Here is a 14,110-nt window from a genome sequence, read left to right on the forward strand (position 1 = left end):
CACTGTTACTTCCAGCTCATGTAAATACTTCTCTTTTGTTGGCTGCCTTCTCGCACTCCTGAAAGGGAGGGACAGCCATCGCTCAGGCCACCAGGGAGAAAGCCAGAACCCGAAACTCCTGACGTCATCGTGGTGGACATGCTAGAGCCCTTTCCCAATTGTTCCCGCTCCAGAGAGAGGTCTCTCAATTGCCATATCCAGTAGGGGAGAAGAAATCACAACAGAACACAGCCCAGAGGATCCCAAGCGAAAGGCCCTGGTTCAGAGAACAGAAAGGAGGTGAGGGACTAGAGATATAGAGAGTGCTGGATTCAAAGTCAAAAGTTTGCATGTAGGGAGGGATGGTGAGAGGAAGAAGCATGAGAAGAAGCCCACATGGGTTGAGCCCTTCTATGCTACACGGCTTAGAAATTATTTATTTAGTGCTCCTAAAATTGAATTAACTTGCCCAAGGTCATCCAAATAGTATACAATTATAGGATTTGAATCCAGGTAGTCATACTCCAGAGCCCAAGCTTGTAAGCACTGTGCTTTACTGCCACCTGCAAATTTGTCAACCAGTGCACACCTGGACTGAACATTTAAATTCAAGTCCCTGGTTCAGAGACAGAAGTTGAAGCTCTTAATGCCAAGTTCTTGCCACCTGGTTCCTTAAACACATTTGTTTCTCATACGGTTATCATCTCTGCCACTCAGAGTCAGATTTAAAGTGGAGAAGTGGATGTAGAAAGAGCAGGGCAGAATTACGTGCATATCCGGGAATTGATGATAATTTCCTAATGTAGGGCCTGGAGGCCTGCAATCAGGAACCCGGGAGACATCAAGTGTTACTCTGGCAAGAAGAGACTTCTCCAGATTCTCAACTTTTCTGAAGTGGGTGCCATGGAATTTCTTGGCACTCCATCTGTCCACTCCTGAGCTAAGAGTCCGAGTAGGGGAGCACAAGAGATGAGGTGCAGATTGGCAGAGCTGGGAGGTCAGCAGCACCACAGGCATATATATATGTTCAGCTCCCAGAGATGTGGTGCTTGGGTACGCAAATCCAAAAGATGGGCAGATCCAAAGCCCATCTTCCCCCTTAAACTGGGAAAGTTTAAATCAAAGTTGATGCACAATCGTGGGAATGAGAAAATCTTCTTGACCAAAAGGGGGAAGCAAAATGAAACAAAATAAAGTTTCAGTGGCTGAGAGATTTCAAATGGAGTTGAGAGGTCACTCTGGAGGGCATTCTTATGCACTCTATGGATATCCCTTTTTAGTTTTTAGTGTATATTGGAGTAGCTAGAAGGAAATACCTGAAACTGCTGAGCTGCAACCCAGTAGCATTGATTCTTGAAGATGATTGTGTAACTAATAGCTAACATGGTGTGACTGTGCGATTGTGAAAACCTGGTGGCTCACACTCCCTTTATCCAGTGTATGGACAGATGAGTAGAAAAATGGGGACAAAAACTCAATGAAAAACAGGGTGGGATGGGTGGATGCAATGATTTGGATGTTCTTTTTTACTTTTATTTTTTATTCTTATTTTTATTCTTTTTGGTGTAAAATGTTCAAAAATTGATTTTGGTGATGAACGCACAACTATAAGATGGTACTGTGAACAGCTGATTGTACATCATGGATAACTGCATGGTATATGAATATATCTCAATAAAATGGAATTTTTTAAAAAACGTTGATGCACAGTGCCCTGGCTGTGCTCCAAATGAAACCAGCTGTGCCAAAGATACATGACATCAGGACACAAGACCAGATACCACCCTCATATTCTCCAAAGAAAAGATCTGTGGTGGGCCATCTCTCACAACCAGAGTTATTTGACTGCACCTGTGCTACTCACTGTCCTCTAAGACTGGGATTGTAGCTGGAAGATCTTGATCTGGAAAGCTGGAATCATCTCTTGCAGCACAAACCCCCTCATTCAGCCTTCAGCTACAGAGAGCCAGAGCTACCTCTGCCTCCTCGCCCAGCTTAATTGCACAGGGCAAGGGCTGCAGTAAGAGCTAGAGGTCTACATGGACCACTGAGGTCTACAGCTTCCAGCTGAGGCTTCCCCTCCATTCCACTCTCCCTGCTCTGGTTCACTCAGGCAACTAACTGCCAGACTCCTGGGTCCCTGGGGGGACGCAGTTAGTTGAGGGACCATGGACCTAAATGCTAACCCCTTGTGAGATAAAACCTGAAGACTTGCTGATGAATCCTTGATCTCACTCAGCTCAGCCCTGAAAGAAAAAAGCATGATGACTTTGCAGATAGCCTTCAAAGGGTATCAGAAGGCATGAACTCTAACCTTTGATGGTGCCACTTACTTGCTGAGTGACTTTGTGCCAGTTGCTGTATCTCTCTGAGCCTTACCTCAACAGTGAAACTGATGCATTATTACCTTTTCCACTTGCCTCTCAGAGTTACTGTGAAAGTCAAAGAGCATCTCAGCAAAGCATCAAGGAACTGAGCCAGACGACCTGGATCACATTTTGCTTCTACCAGTTACTAGCTGAGTGACATTAGGCCAGTCACTGAACCCTTCCGAGCCTCGATCCTTCCATCTCTAAAACAGAGCTATAAACAATACCTAATTCATAGGGCTGTTGTGAAGAATGAATGAGTTATTCCATGTAAAGTGACTTGAACAGTGCTTGGGATTGAGTATATGCTCAGAAAATGTTAGCAACTATTGCAAGTTTTTGTACACTACATGGTGCTTAACATAGGGAAGGAGTTTTATTTTTTAACACGATCTGGGTGTTTAGAATAGCTTATGCCCAACCATAATAACAGGAGCTGGATCCCTGGCGTGATCACAGCTTCATTCCCTGTACTCTCTTGGGACTTCATGATACAGTGTCAATCTGGCTTTAATTTTTTTTTTCTTTGCTTCTGGGTCCTCTGTCACTATGTTTTATCACCAGCCCATCTTACTAATAATAAAAATTACAAAAACAACAAAAATAGCTAACACTCTGCACCTCACCCAAGGCCAAGAGTCTCACATATTATTTCATCAGCATTATCATTATTTAATAGATAGGGAAACTGGGGCCAGAGGGGTCAAGTAACTTGCACAAGGTCAGGTAAGCCTGGAACCCCTACCTGCCTGGCACCAGATTCCATGATTACAGCACAAGGCTAAAATACCTCGTATGCTATTACCTCAGGTACCAGAGCCCTTTCATGCTTCCAGCACCTGCCCCATCCTCCTAGCCTTGTCATCCATCTGTTGTCTGTCCCCGGTCCTCTCTGAGCAGGGCATGGACCCTGCCAGGGTAGCCTCCTTCCTAGTTCCCATAGCTAATGACTCAGCCTGTCTCTAGCCCCCACACACCCCAGGGTTAATCTGTGCTCCTCTCAGTCTTCCCAGCCCTCCACGATGAACCTGCCAATGCACAACAACGGCCCACAGTTGCTCTCTAGGATTGGATCCAGCTCCCAGAAGTTATGACAATTCCTCTAGGAACTACTTCGCAAGAAGCCGTACATCCCCACTTCTTGGGGCCCAGGCCATTCAACAGCTATGCCAGTCCCAACTTCCACCACCCTTATACACCCAGTGCGCTCTCTGGGTAAACTGAAACACCCTCTTTTCTGGCTCTAGGAATTCTCACGTGGCACCATTCTTACTCCCGGCTTCTGAAAAACTTAGCCTCAAAGCTAAGTATTGGGAAATGGAGCAGTTCTGAAGGCAGGATTTGCTGACTTGCATCAGCTATCAGCTCTTTCCAGTGCCATCTGTCAATGGCCCTCCTCTCTGACCCAAAATATCCACTAAAGGAGGAAATAAATCAAAGACACTCAGAGTTGGAAGTAACTTTAGAGGTCAGCAAATCCAACACTTTACCTGACATTGATCCACCTCTACAGCATTGCCAATAAGTAATTGCTCGGCCTCAGCTTGAGCTGACAACAGGGCACAGGGTACTCTAAACTTCCTGGACAGCTCTTTCCAATATCCACTTCCCTGAACTTCCACCCACCCACTGGTGCTCGCTCTGCTCTCTGGCCTCACACAGAGAAAGCCTCATCCTTCTTTTCTATGATGGGCTTCTAAGGGTTTGAAGATAGCACTCGTGCTACTCCCAAGTCACCCATTTCCCTTTTCAGGCTAAACAGTCTCAGTTCTCTCCTGTGCACCTCATCACTCATAGTGTTGGTGACATACGAGGAGCATCACCCCTGGTCAGCCTAACATCTCTCACGGCCTCCTGCTTGTAGATGGGCCCGAGCCGCTGCCAGCACCAGAGGCGGGAGCCTCCTCCTCATGGCTTGGAGCCAGACAGATGCAGCTTCAGGAAGAAACGAAAGAGAAGGCTGGTAGGAGGGTGGGAAAGGGAAGTGTTCAGAGAGCATGCACTTGGGGAATGATGAGAATGCAGTGTTGGTAAAGGTGTGAGTTAGGATGTGAGCAGCTTAGGGGTAGGTAGCAGCTGGGAGAATAGAGACAGCTCAGCTCTTAGGAGACAGACAATTTTGGGAAGGGCTTTCCTCAGAAAAGAACTCCAGAGAGGGATGTACCAGCCATGCCTAGAGTAGTGAATCCTAACCAGAGGGATGGGCATTTGAGTTATTTTAAAAAGGCTCCCTTGGATGTTATTACAAGCCCCTGGTTAAAGGAGTGCAAATAAAGCCTGAAGTCAAAAAGATTTTTTAAGCAAGCATTCATTTTTTCTAGGCCACAGTTAGGTCCATACACACCTAGGCCTTTTTCCATGTTACCAAACAAATGGAGAGGCCCAAACTAATCGATACATGGGTTGGATTCACTAGTATACATCACAGATCATGTAATGGGCTTTCTCGTACAAGCGGTGTATTGAGGGGGTGCTCTCAAGAAAAGCCCGGAAGGGAGTGAGAGAAGCAGAATAGGCAGGAGGAAAGGTAAGCAAAGATGTGGTTTTAGGAAGTCTAGCCTCAGCCTGATCTCGTGGAGAGCTCTGGAGTATGAGCTGTACCATAACATGTCCCATCTTGAAGCAAGGTGGCTGACATTTGATACTCCTGTATCAGTTTGTCACTGGCCAGTGGCTGCCCCTGGGTGGCGGGGAGCTGCATAACTTCCCAGACATCTTCAGGAGAGGCAACACCAGTAACTAAGGGCAATGTACCTGCAAAGGATGCAGATGTGAGCTGTTAGCCGTCTTACCCACAACAGCAGTGAAGGGAATCTGGGTGACACACCCACAGCCTCCACCACAGATGCCCTCACTGATTCATACATGTGAGGCCCAAAGAGGATCCTTGCTCACAACTGCTAGACTAGTGGGATAGTAACTTCCAGACAGACCAATGAGCTGCAGCCAGGCCTAGGACAGGGTTTTAAGAGTAGGATCCTGTGCCCCTCTCATCCAACTACAGCCACTCAGTGTATCTAATGGTGACAACGGGGTGTTTCTGCTTCCACCCTATGGATCCATCCAAATAAACGAATAAATAAGTAAATAAATAAATAACTCTGGTAAAGAAATAATGTCAATAACATCACCACCCCACAAACATAAATTTGGGTTTTAGTTTCAGTGAACAAATACGGTATTGGAAAACAAATTTTGATTATGTTTTACTGTATTAGAGTTCTACAGGTTGACAAGTCCTTGGAAATCATCTAGTTCAACTGTCTCATTTTACAGATTAGGAAACTGGGGCCCAGAGAGGCAAATTAGCTTGCACAAGGTTGTGCAACCCCATCAGGAGAGGTCAATAAAATCCAGGCAAATATGTTCCTTCTGTTTCATGCTTTACCTCTTCTGAGTGTAAATTTCACTGGCCACTGAGGTAATCAACAGAGAATGTACTGGAGTCATGAGAAAATAAGTGCTGGGAGATGGAAAAATGCTTTAGCGTTCCAAGGATGACACTTCTGGGAATGTTGTTCCCAAAGAAAGCCCACTTGATAAATAGGTTTCTATCACGGGCTTCACATTTATCCAGTAATAATTATGTTGCACTTCTGCATATAGGTGGCAGCCACTATCCAGCAACTACTAAGCCCCACCTGTCTGGGTTGATTTTAAGTCAAATGCATGGAAGAAATGTGATCCATGGAACTTCTGACTCACAGGGGTAATGCAGACCACTAGTTTCAGGTTATAAGAGATCATGAGTCAAATGGCCCCTGCTGGCCAAGTTTGATATTTCAACCTAACTCCATCAAACATAAATACTCAGAAATAAAACAGAAGGCATTCATCAAACTTTCCAGTCTCTCTAGACTCAGGTGATAGTTTTTTGGTCTAAGGGAGGGAATGGGATACTTGGTACTTGGCAATATGAACTCTCTCTATGTAGTGCCAACTCTGACAGCAAACGTGGTGCTAAGAGCTGCAAATTTACTCTTTGGGGGATTTTTTTAAATAGATCACATTTCAACTCTTACTGTAGGAATCAGTAGTAAGCTAGGATTCACTCTATAGAACAATGTATGGAATCTCACCATTAATGGAAGGACTTTCTGTAAAGAGGGAGAAAGGAACCAGTTCCCAATTTTCAATAAGCTCCCAGGTGGTCTTTCTTTAGCAATCTAGAGATCTAAGAACTCCCAGGGAAAGAAATGCAGACATATAGATTCACCCACAGGACAAGCTGGCATTAGCTCAGTGGCCTGTGCAGTAGCTTCACCTTTTCTTTGCAAACAGATGGCGTGGGTCATCGTAAGATTCCTACCCTTCATCACTTCAGAGAGAATTCAATACACCTCTGAAAGCTTTACCTCCAGAGAGTCTACAACCTAAGAAGAGCCCAACCAGAGGCCTACACCAAGAAAAAGTACTCACCCAGCTTGGCAGAGGTTTTCTCTCAGAGGACAGATTGAAGGTTCTGGGCATCTTAAAGAATATGAGAAATAACCTAATCAATGCAATTTAGACTGTTTTGACATAGATCCTGGAGACCCCACAGGTGGGAGAGAGTCAGGGTCTACACGATGTGCTATAGCTGAGTGTGGTGGACAACCAGAGCCGGGCAAAATCCAGCAGCTGGGTCAGGCCTTGGTCACCTAAACTGGTGTCAACAGAACACATCTGGTGTATCTTAGCAAACATCCAACAAGCAGTGGGCCCAAGATGACTTCAGATAAATGCACAGCTGGACTATCAATAAGATACTGTCAAAGGAAAGTAATTAAAGTAATTGATGTTTAGTTGTGAGCCTAAGATCCAAGGAGGATGAGTTATGAGGAGCAGTTGCCATTCTCTCTAACAAATGATCCCTGGGTACTTCTAACAGAAAAGACAAAATATACCAAGCAAAAGGGTATTGATCATACCCATTGAGACACATCTTTGGCTTTTATATTTACACTAAATGGACATTTGAGGAAATCTCCTAACACCCTGGAGACTACCCAGGAGACCCAAGAAGAAGAGAACAATCTGACGTTGATTGGGTGCCAGACGTAATAGCAGAAGGTGTGATCCTAAGTGTGAGAATACACACACATGCATACCTTATGAGGCTGAATGGGGATCCTCCTAAAATCCCAAAACAATACACGCACAATTATACCTGACATGCTTGTTGTGTAAAATAAGCCAGATACAGATGGACAAACGTTGTATGATTCCACTTACATTAAATAACTACAATATGCAAATTCAGAGAGACAGAAAGTATATTACAGGGTACCAGAGACAAGACATGGGGTGGGGAATGGGGAGTTAATGCTTAATGAATATAGAGATTCTGTTTGGGGTGATGGAATGGATGATAGTGATAATAGCATAATTTTGTGAATGTAATTAATGCCACCAAATTGTATGTGGCTAAAATGGGAAATGTTATATTGTGTATATTTCACCACAATAAAAATGCTTTCATATATAATACATATTATATAGATTATATATTATTATAATATATATTATATATGGTATACTATTCTGGGAATTTTTTTCTTCCTTATTTTTTCCTATACTTCCCAAGTTTTCTCCAATGAGCATGTATTGCTCCTATAATCAGAAACTGTATTATTAAAATAATAACAATAATGGGACAAATCCCCAATATAGGGGGACCCCTGATTACCTGTGCTGAAAAGGGAAGCCAAGAAACAGCTACTTCACTTTCTATCAGCTATTGATATAAAAGCTTCAAACATACTTAACACAACTCTGAAGACACATTTTAAGAGCTTACTATGTGCTAAGCAGTTCTAGGTCCTGAAGATACAAAGATGAATAAAGACATCATGTCTAACAGGGAGAGGAGACAAAAATATGCAATGTGTGAAAATTCTCAGTGGCTAAACAATTCAGGTGCTAAATTAAATCATCTCTAAGGTCCTTTTAGCCCAAACACTTTGTGATTCTAATGCAAGGAAAAGCATAATGACTGCTGTAAAGGAGGAATTTCGAAAGCAGAGGGGGAAGACACTAATTTAGATCATGGTAGTGAGGTGGGATAGGGTGGTGATGGTTTCCTAGAGAAGGCTACAGTGATATGAGAACAGGATATTAAATTTAAAAAATGGAGAGAGAGGTGCAGGAGAAAAGGATTCTGGGTCAGTTTAGGAAACAACAAGTAACGATTTAATGAACAAACCTTTCCTGGATACTGTAGGCAAGCCCTCTGTTTGGCACGGTATGTGCAGAGTCTGTAGGTAATGAGACTAGATTCCTGCTCTCAACCAGCTCCCCATCTAGAGGGATGGGAGATGGGCTGCGAGCCCTGTGATGGTGAGGATCCAGTCTATCTTTAGCAGCATTGTATCCTGGGTCTCTTGCGTATAGCAGGTGCTCTATTTGATTAGCAAAGGGATCAGTGTGTGTGAACAAACATAACACAGGGCGGTAAAGCTGTATAAGGGGTACAGAGGTCACCCAGCCTGTCAGGGATTGGGGCAGGATATGCTTCTTGGGGGTGAGTATAGAAGCCCAAGCTGGAAACTGGAAGCCAAGATGGTGTGTAAGGAAAGGACATTTAGGCAAAAGAAACAATATGAACACAGGAACTCAGAAGTGAAAGTTCAACATATTATGAGAACATATGAGGACACAGCAGTTGCCTGTTCTCTGAAGCTGTTGTTGCGCTCACAGTAAGGCAAAGTGGGAAGAACACAGGACTGGGAATCAAGAGAGCCAGAGTCCGGCTTGGGTTCAGTCAGTAGCTCCTGTGGGCTTACCCTCTCCAGCCATCTAGGACCTCACACATTTCCATCTCATTGAATCAATACAACCCTAAGTCATAGGTATTATCATTCCTATTTTAGAGTCGGGGAAACTGAGTCAAGAAACTTGGCCAAGATTACACAATCCAACTTGGATTTCTCCCCAAAACCCACAGTCTTCACACAAGTGCTCTCTGTGTAACAGGAGGTCATTTTAGATTAATGATAGACCCATCCAGCTTTGTGCAAGAATTCCAAAGATGTGGGCTTCCTAAACCCTCACCACCACCATCTCTATAATGCTATGTGATGTCGATTAATAAAACTCTTTTAAGTGCCTCTAAGAAGACCTCATTGTGGAGAGAGCTTTCTTTTAGGACGAAAGGGAGAAATACTGTTCCTCAAGAAGTCTCAAGTTCGAAGTACAAATACAATGCAACTATGGAAATCAGGTTAAAAGTGCAAACTGAAGTGTTATTTGCATTCCTGAACTTGAAGGCAGATGGACTCGACTGCGATGAGCAGAGAAACCATGGGAAACAGTCACATGCTAGTTACAAACCCAGGGGGAGGTTGACACCTGCCAGCAGTAGTTAGCTATTGAACCCTACTGCAATGTCCACTCTGTGGAAGCCCATCTCAGTGAGCTTTAATCTGAGGCTCCAGACAGAAAACATCCAGCTCTCTCTCCCTGGTTTCATTCTTCACAGCATTACTTATAAAGCCGGATTCCTATGGTTTGCTGTGAACAGGCCAGGTAGGCTGGACAATCATAACCCTCCTACTAATACTAATCACAATGTACATATACATTACATATATGTTACATATACATCTTATATGTTTGAACCTCCTAACCACCCTGTGAGTCACTTACATATTACTATTATAAGTCAGATGAGCAAGTAGAGACCTAGAGAGGATACATAATACTACCCAAGGAATAAGTTAGAAAATGATGGAGCTGGGATGCAATCCATGTCTTCCTACTTCTAACCTTGACCTCTGACTTATTGTCCAACATCATGGCTGGGTACCTCTCCAAACTTCCTTAATCCCATCCAAACCCTCACCCCTTTCATTCCACAGTAGGCAAGGGGCAATCTCCCCTGAGTAGATGCTATGACATGCAAGCCCTCTTCTGCTTCCCCGCGAAGGAAAAGTGGTGCCCAACCGAAGTCAGGTTGTCTCTAGTGAGGGCTAAGAGTGTACCTGCACGAGCATTGAGCACACCTGTCTACATGGCAGTCGGCATTCCACACCTGGCTTCCTGGGGATTTTAACCTGCACAAACAGCCTTCTTGCACTCTGCTAAAATCATGGCTCATTCACTAATTAAAGGGTATTATGTACTTCATTGCACACCAGCTAAGAGCATGGAATAAGAAAGCTTATGCTAAACCATTAGCCCTGGAGATGCCAGTAGGTTTGCCTTCATAGAAAAAAAGAAAAACAGGAAAACCAGTCCACTGGTGACATCCCTCCCTGATACTTAACTTCTCTAATAAGTCAGCCACGGCACTCAGAGAAAGAAGCCACCTAGCATAGTACAACTCAGCCAGAGCCTAAAACATCACCCAAAGTGGAGAGGAAAACTCAGTGGAGACAGTGAATAAGAGAAGGCCAGTGAATGGGCTTCTCAGCAACCACCTACCCAGCTCCCTGCTCTCTTCTGGGGTAGGAGCCCAAGCTTCCCTGTCTGTACACCTTGAGCTGAAAGGTGACAGGGAGACAAAGAGTGAGTTGGCAGGATCACCCCTCGCCGCGAGGTCTTGGAACAAGCCTAGCATCTTGTTACCTCTTATAACACTGAGGCTGTAACAGATGCTCCATGAGATATGCACTGTGACTCCCTGGGGGAGCAGATCAGCCTCCCACCTGGGACCCCCTCCAACTTGCCTGCAGTTTATTCTCGTTTGGACACTCCCTGACCAGCCTGAAGATGCAGCCCTGATGCTCATCCCCTTTGCAAGCAGGGCTACTTATATATGTAGTTCAGTCCAAGGAGGGACACCCAACCAGATCAGTCTTGAACCTGGTGAGAATAGCAGATAGTGACATACCACTTTCTGAGTAATAAACCTTATCCACAGCCCACTTCACTAATTGGGAGACACCCTGGTAAAGTCAAGGGCTCAGATAAGGTTTTAAGGCCTGACCTTTGGTCTTTTGGGACCCCAGCGACTCAAATGATGGGCCAAGTGCAAATGAGGGGTCAAAGAACCTCCTCCTCTAAATGGAACTTGGTCATAATTTCACAGGGAGCCACTAGTTGGACATGAGGACACTTGAGAGCTCAGACCAGAGGCTGCTACTTAACTGCAGCTTCTCTCAGGGCCACCCTCTCCCTGTTGTCTTTTCTTGCCCTGCTCTTCCATGTGTGTTCAGGCAGATAGAGGAACAGCTGAGTGCATACACAAGCCGCATGGTGCAGTGGTGAAGCCGAGCATTGCCACGGTGCTGGAAAGCATGGGGTGGAATGCAGTGATGGTTTCAGCTTCCACAAATGAGGCATTTTCCACATCTCTCCCCAAACCACCTAAGACATCATTTGTGCACAACATGTTTTAGGATCCTGTTTCCTCCATTTAGAAGGGCTTCCAATACTGCCTGGTCCCTGCCCCCAGCCCAGACTTGCTTCATCTTTAATATACACTACCGCTGATTTTGCTGTGCTATTCCACACAATGTTTAAAACAGATAATACAAAACAGCTCCCCCAGGAAACAGAGATCCAGCACATAAGGATGCGAGAGGCAATGCCTCCGGCACTCTGGGCTTTTCCAGAATCAGAGACCGCCAACAGCAAGCACACGGGCTGCTGGCAGAAACTGCTTGCAGCATTAAAAGAAACTCAGAGCAAGAGGCTGGTAGGCAGTGAAACTGAGAGGGGGTGGGGAATGGATACACCACGGGAAAAGTAGAGCATGTCTTAATTAGGCAGAGGACCCCAGACAAGAGCTGACAACAGAGCCCAGGCCCCTTGCAACCACTGCACCTGCCATCCTGAAATTACAATTGCATCTCGGCTCAAGGCTCAGAGACTCAGAACTCTCAATGATCCTGACCGCAGCTATGGGAGAAGCAGCCACACTGGACTTCCAGAGGGTCCCACAGCCCCTGAAGCCCCAGACTTGCCAGGCTGCAAGGAGATTTCTGCCACTGCTGTTTTTCCTATTATGCCAAGCTATGCCTAGGAGCCCACTAATTGGGCAAACAGAGAGCACTGGCAGCAGCAGCTCACCTCCCCTACTTCCCTAATCTGCCCCCTCCAGTAAATCCCCATCCTCAATGTGACACCACATCCCCCTCCAGTTTTCCTCTTTACTCAACTCTGTACTCCTCCTCCAGGCTTTCCAATCCCACAGCTGCTCTCCCCCTCCCCACACCACTCCCCTCGTATCCGCGTTAAGTGATTGTACATACAGCAAACCGAGGCTTTGAGTTTCAAGCCGAAGCTCCCAGACAAGCCAGCCAGGTCTGCTTCACCTGACAATCCTGCACACGTGCCTGTGCCCAGACCCTCATCTCTGACCCCAACGCCCTGGAGGATCTCTGCTTCCAACCTGCCAGCAGATCAGATGGAGACCCAGGGTCCCCGGCCTCTCCTCTCCCCACATGGAGTTTACAATCCACCAAGAAGAGGAAACAAAAAGCCTTCCACACCTTCACAGCATCACCTGCTCCAGCAAGCTCCCAAAGCCACAGGAGCCACCCAGGCTGCCTGGGGCCCCACACCCCTTTCTCTGGCAGCTTTAGCTCCAGCCCAGCCCACAGGATGCAGTGCCTGATGCCACTTCCGAGCAGAGAGAGAGAGAGAGAGGAAGACAGAAAATACTACCTTGTCAATGACAAGATGTTCCAATCATACAGCTCGGACACCAAGTGCCCTGGACCACGACAACCCTGGCCTCCGCCCCCTGGGTGGAAGGAAGCCGACTCAGCACATACGGAAAAGTGATCCCCTAAGGCAAGCACCCGGGCTCACCCTCCATGTCTGAACAGACAACAGTGCTCCATCCCAGCAAGTGGTCTTCCTACAACCAGTCCCAACAAATCTGGCCACTAACTTCTTGGCCTTCAACTGAGGCAATGCTCTCTCTCCTGCTCCAAAGCACAGACAAAGCCCCAAATCAAGCAGGAGGCCATCGGCGCACCACTTCTCAAGAGGCCCAAACATAAGAGTAAGCTGAAAGCCAAGTACTCACTGTGGTGAAGTCCTGGTGGCCACACTCCTGCCCTTTGAACTTGCAGTAGAGCATCATATCCTTCAGATCATGGCCCACGCGGTGCAGGAACTCCAGCATGCTGAACTGCTTGGGCCTGTAGTGTTTGAAGTTGGCCTTCTGCTGCAAGGCCGCCAGCACCATGGGGTCAGCCAGGTGGGCATCCGGGATCTGCAGGTTGACGTCGAGCAGCGCCAGCAGCTCCCCTGCGTGGTACAGGTCATTGGTGGTGAGCCTGGAGAACCGGAAGCCATTGAGGTTGCAGAGGGTCACAGCTGGGAAGACTAGGCTTTGGGCCACCACCTCATCCACCTTGGTGACATGCTGGTAGGAGAAGTAGTAGGACACCCTCTCCGAGCTCTCCACCAGCAGCAGGCCCAGGGAACCCACGAAGGCCACCGCCCAGAGCACCCGTCGGATGGTCAGCGGCCCATACACGAAGATGTGGCGGATGCCGTGGAGGGTGGAGGTGTTGGCGAAGATCTGGAGGCTAGAGGGCTGCAGGCTGCCCTCACTGGGGCTCTCCTTGAGGTCCATCGGGACCCTGTGCAGTTCCACAACTGGCTTCAGGTTGATCAAATTTCGGGGAAGAGTTCCCAGTCCTCGGGGCTGTGCTTAAACCTTGATGTTCAAGCAAGAATACAAGGTAAGCCTCGGGCCAGACGCCCCTGAGTTTATCCTGAGAGCCCAGCCGCACACTGGCAGGGGTGAGTGTTTATATAGAACCCATTCAAACTCTAGCTCCTGATTTTTTCCAGGCGATAAGGAGGGCTGGTTTTATTTAGGG

The 14,110-nt window shown here is 46.4% G+C and overlaps 1 protein-coding gene across 1 annotated transcript in view; it reads right to left on the minus strand.

Annotated features, from left to right (window-relative positions):
• Positions 1-13,860, minus strand: part of ASIC2 (acid sensing ion channel subunit 2) — a 1,088,307-nt gene extending 1,074,447 nt beyond the window's left edge. Inside the window, exon 1 of the mRNA XM_037809350.1 lies at positions 13,306-13,860. Coding sequence (XP_037665278.1) covers positions 13,306-13,860 — 555 coding nt within the window. The remainder of the gene's footprint in view (positions 1-13,305) is intronic.
• Between the last annotated feature and the right edge of the window lie 250 nt (positions 13,861-14,110).

This window comes from Choloepus didactylus, chromosome 18, assembly GCF_015220235.1.
Source record: "Choloepus didactylus isolate mChoDid1 chromosome 18, mChoDid1.pri, whole genome shotgun sequence".
Taxonomy (NCBI): domain Eukaryota; kingdom Metazoa; phylum Chordata; class Mammalia; order Pilosa; family Megalonychidae; genus Choloepus; species Choloepus didactylus.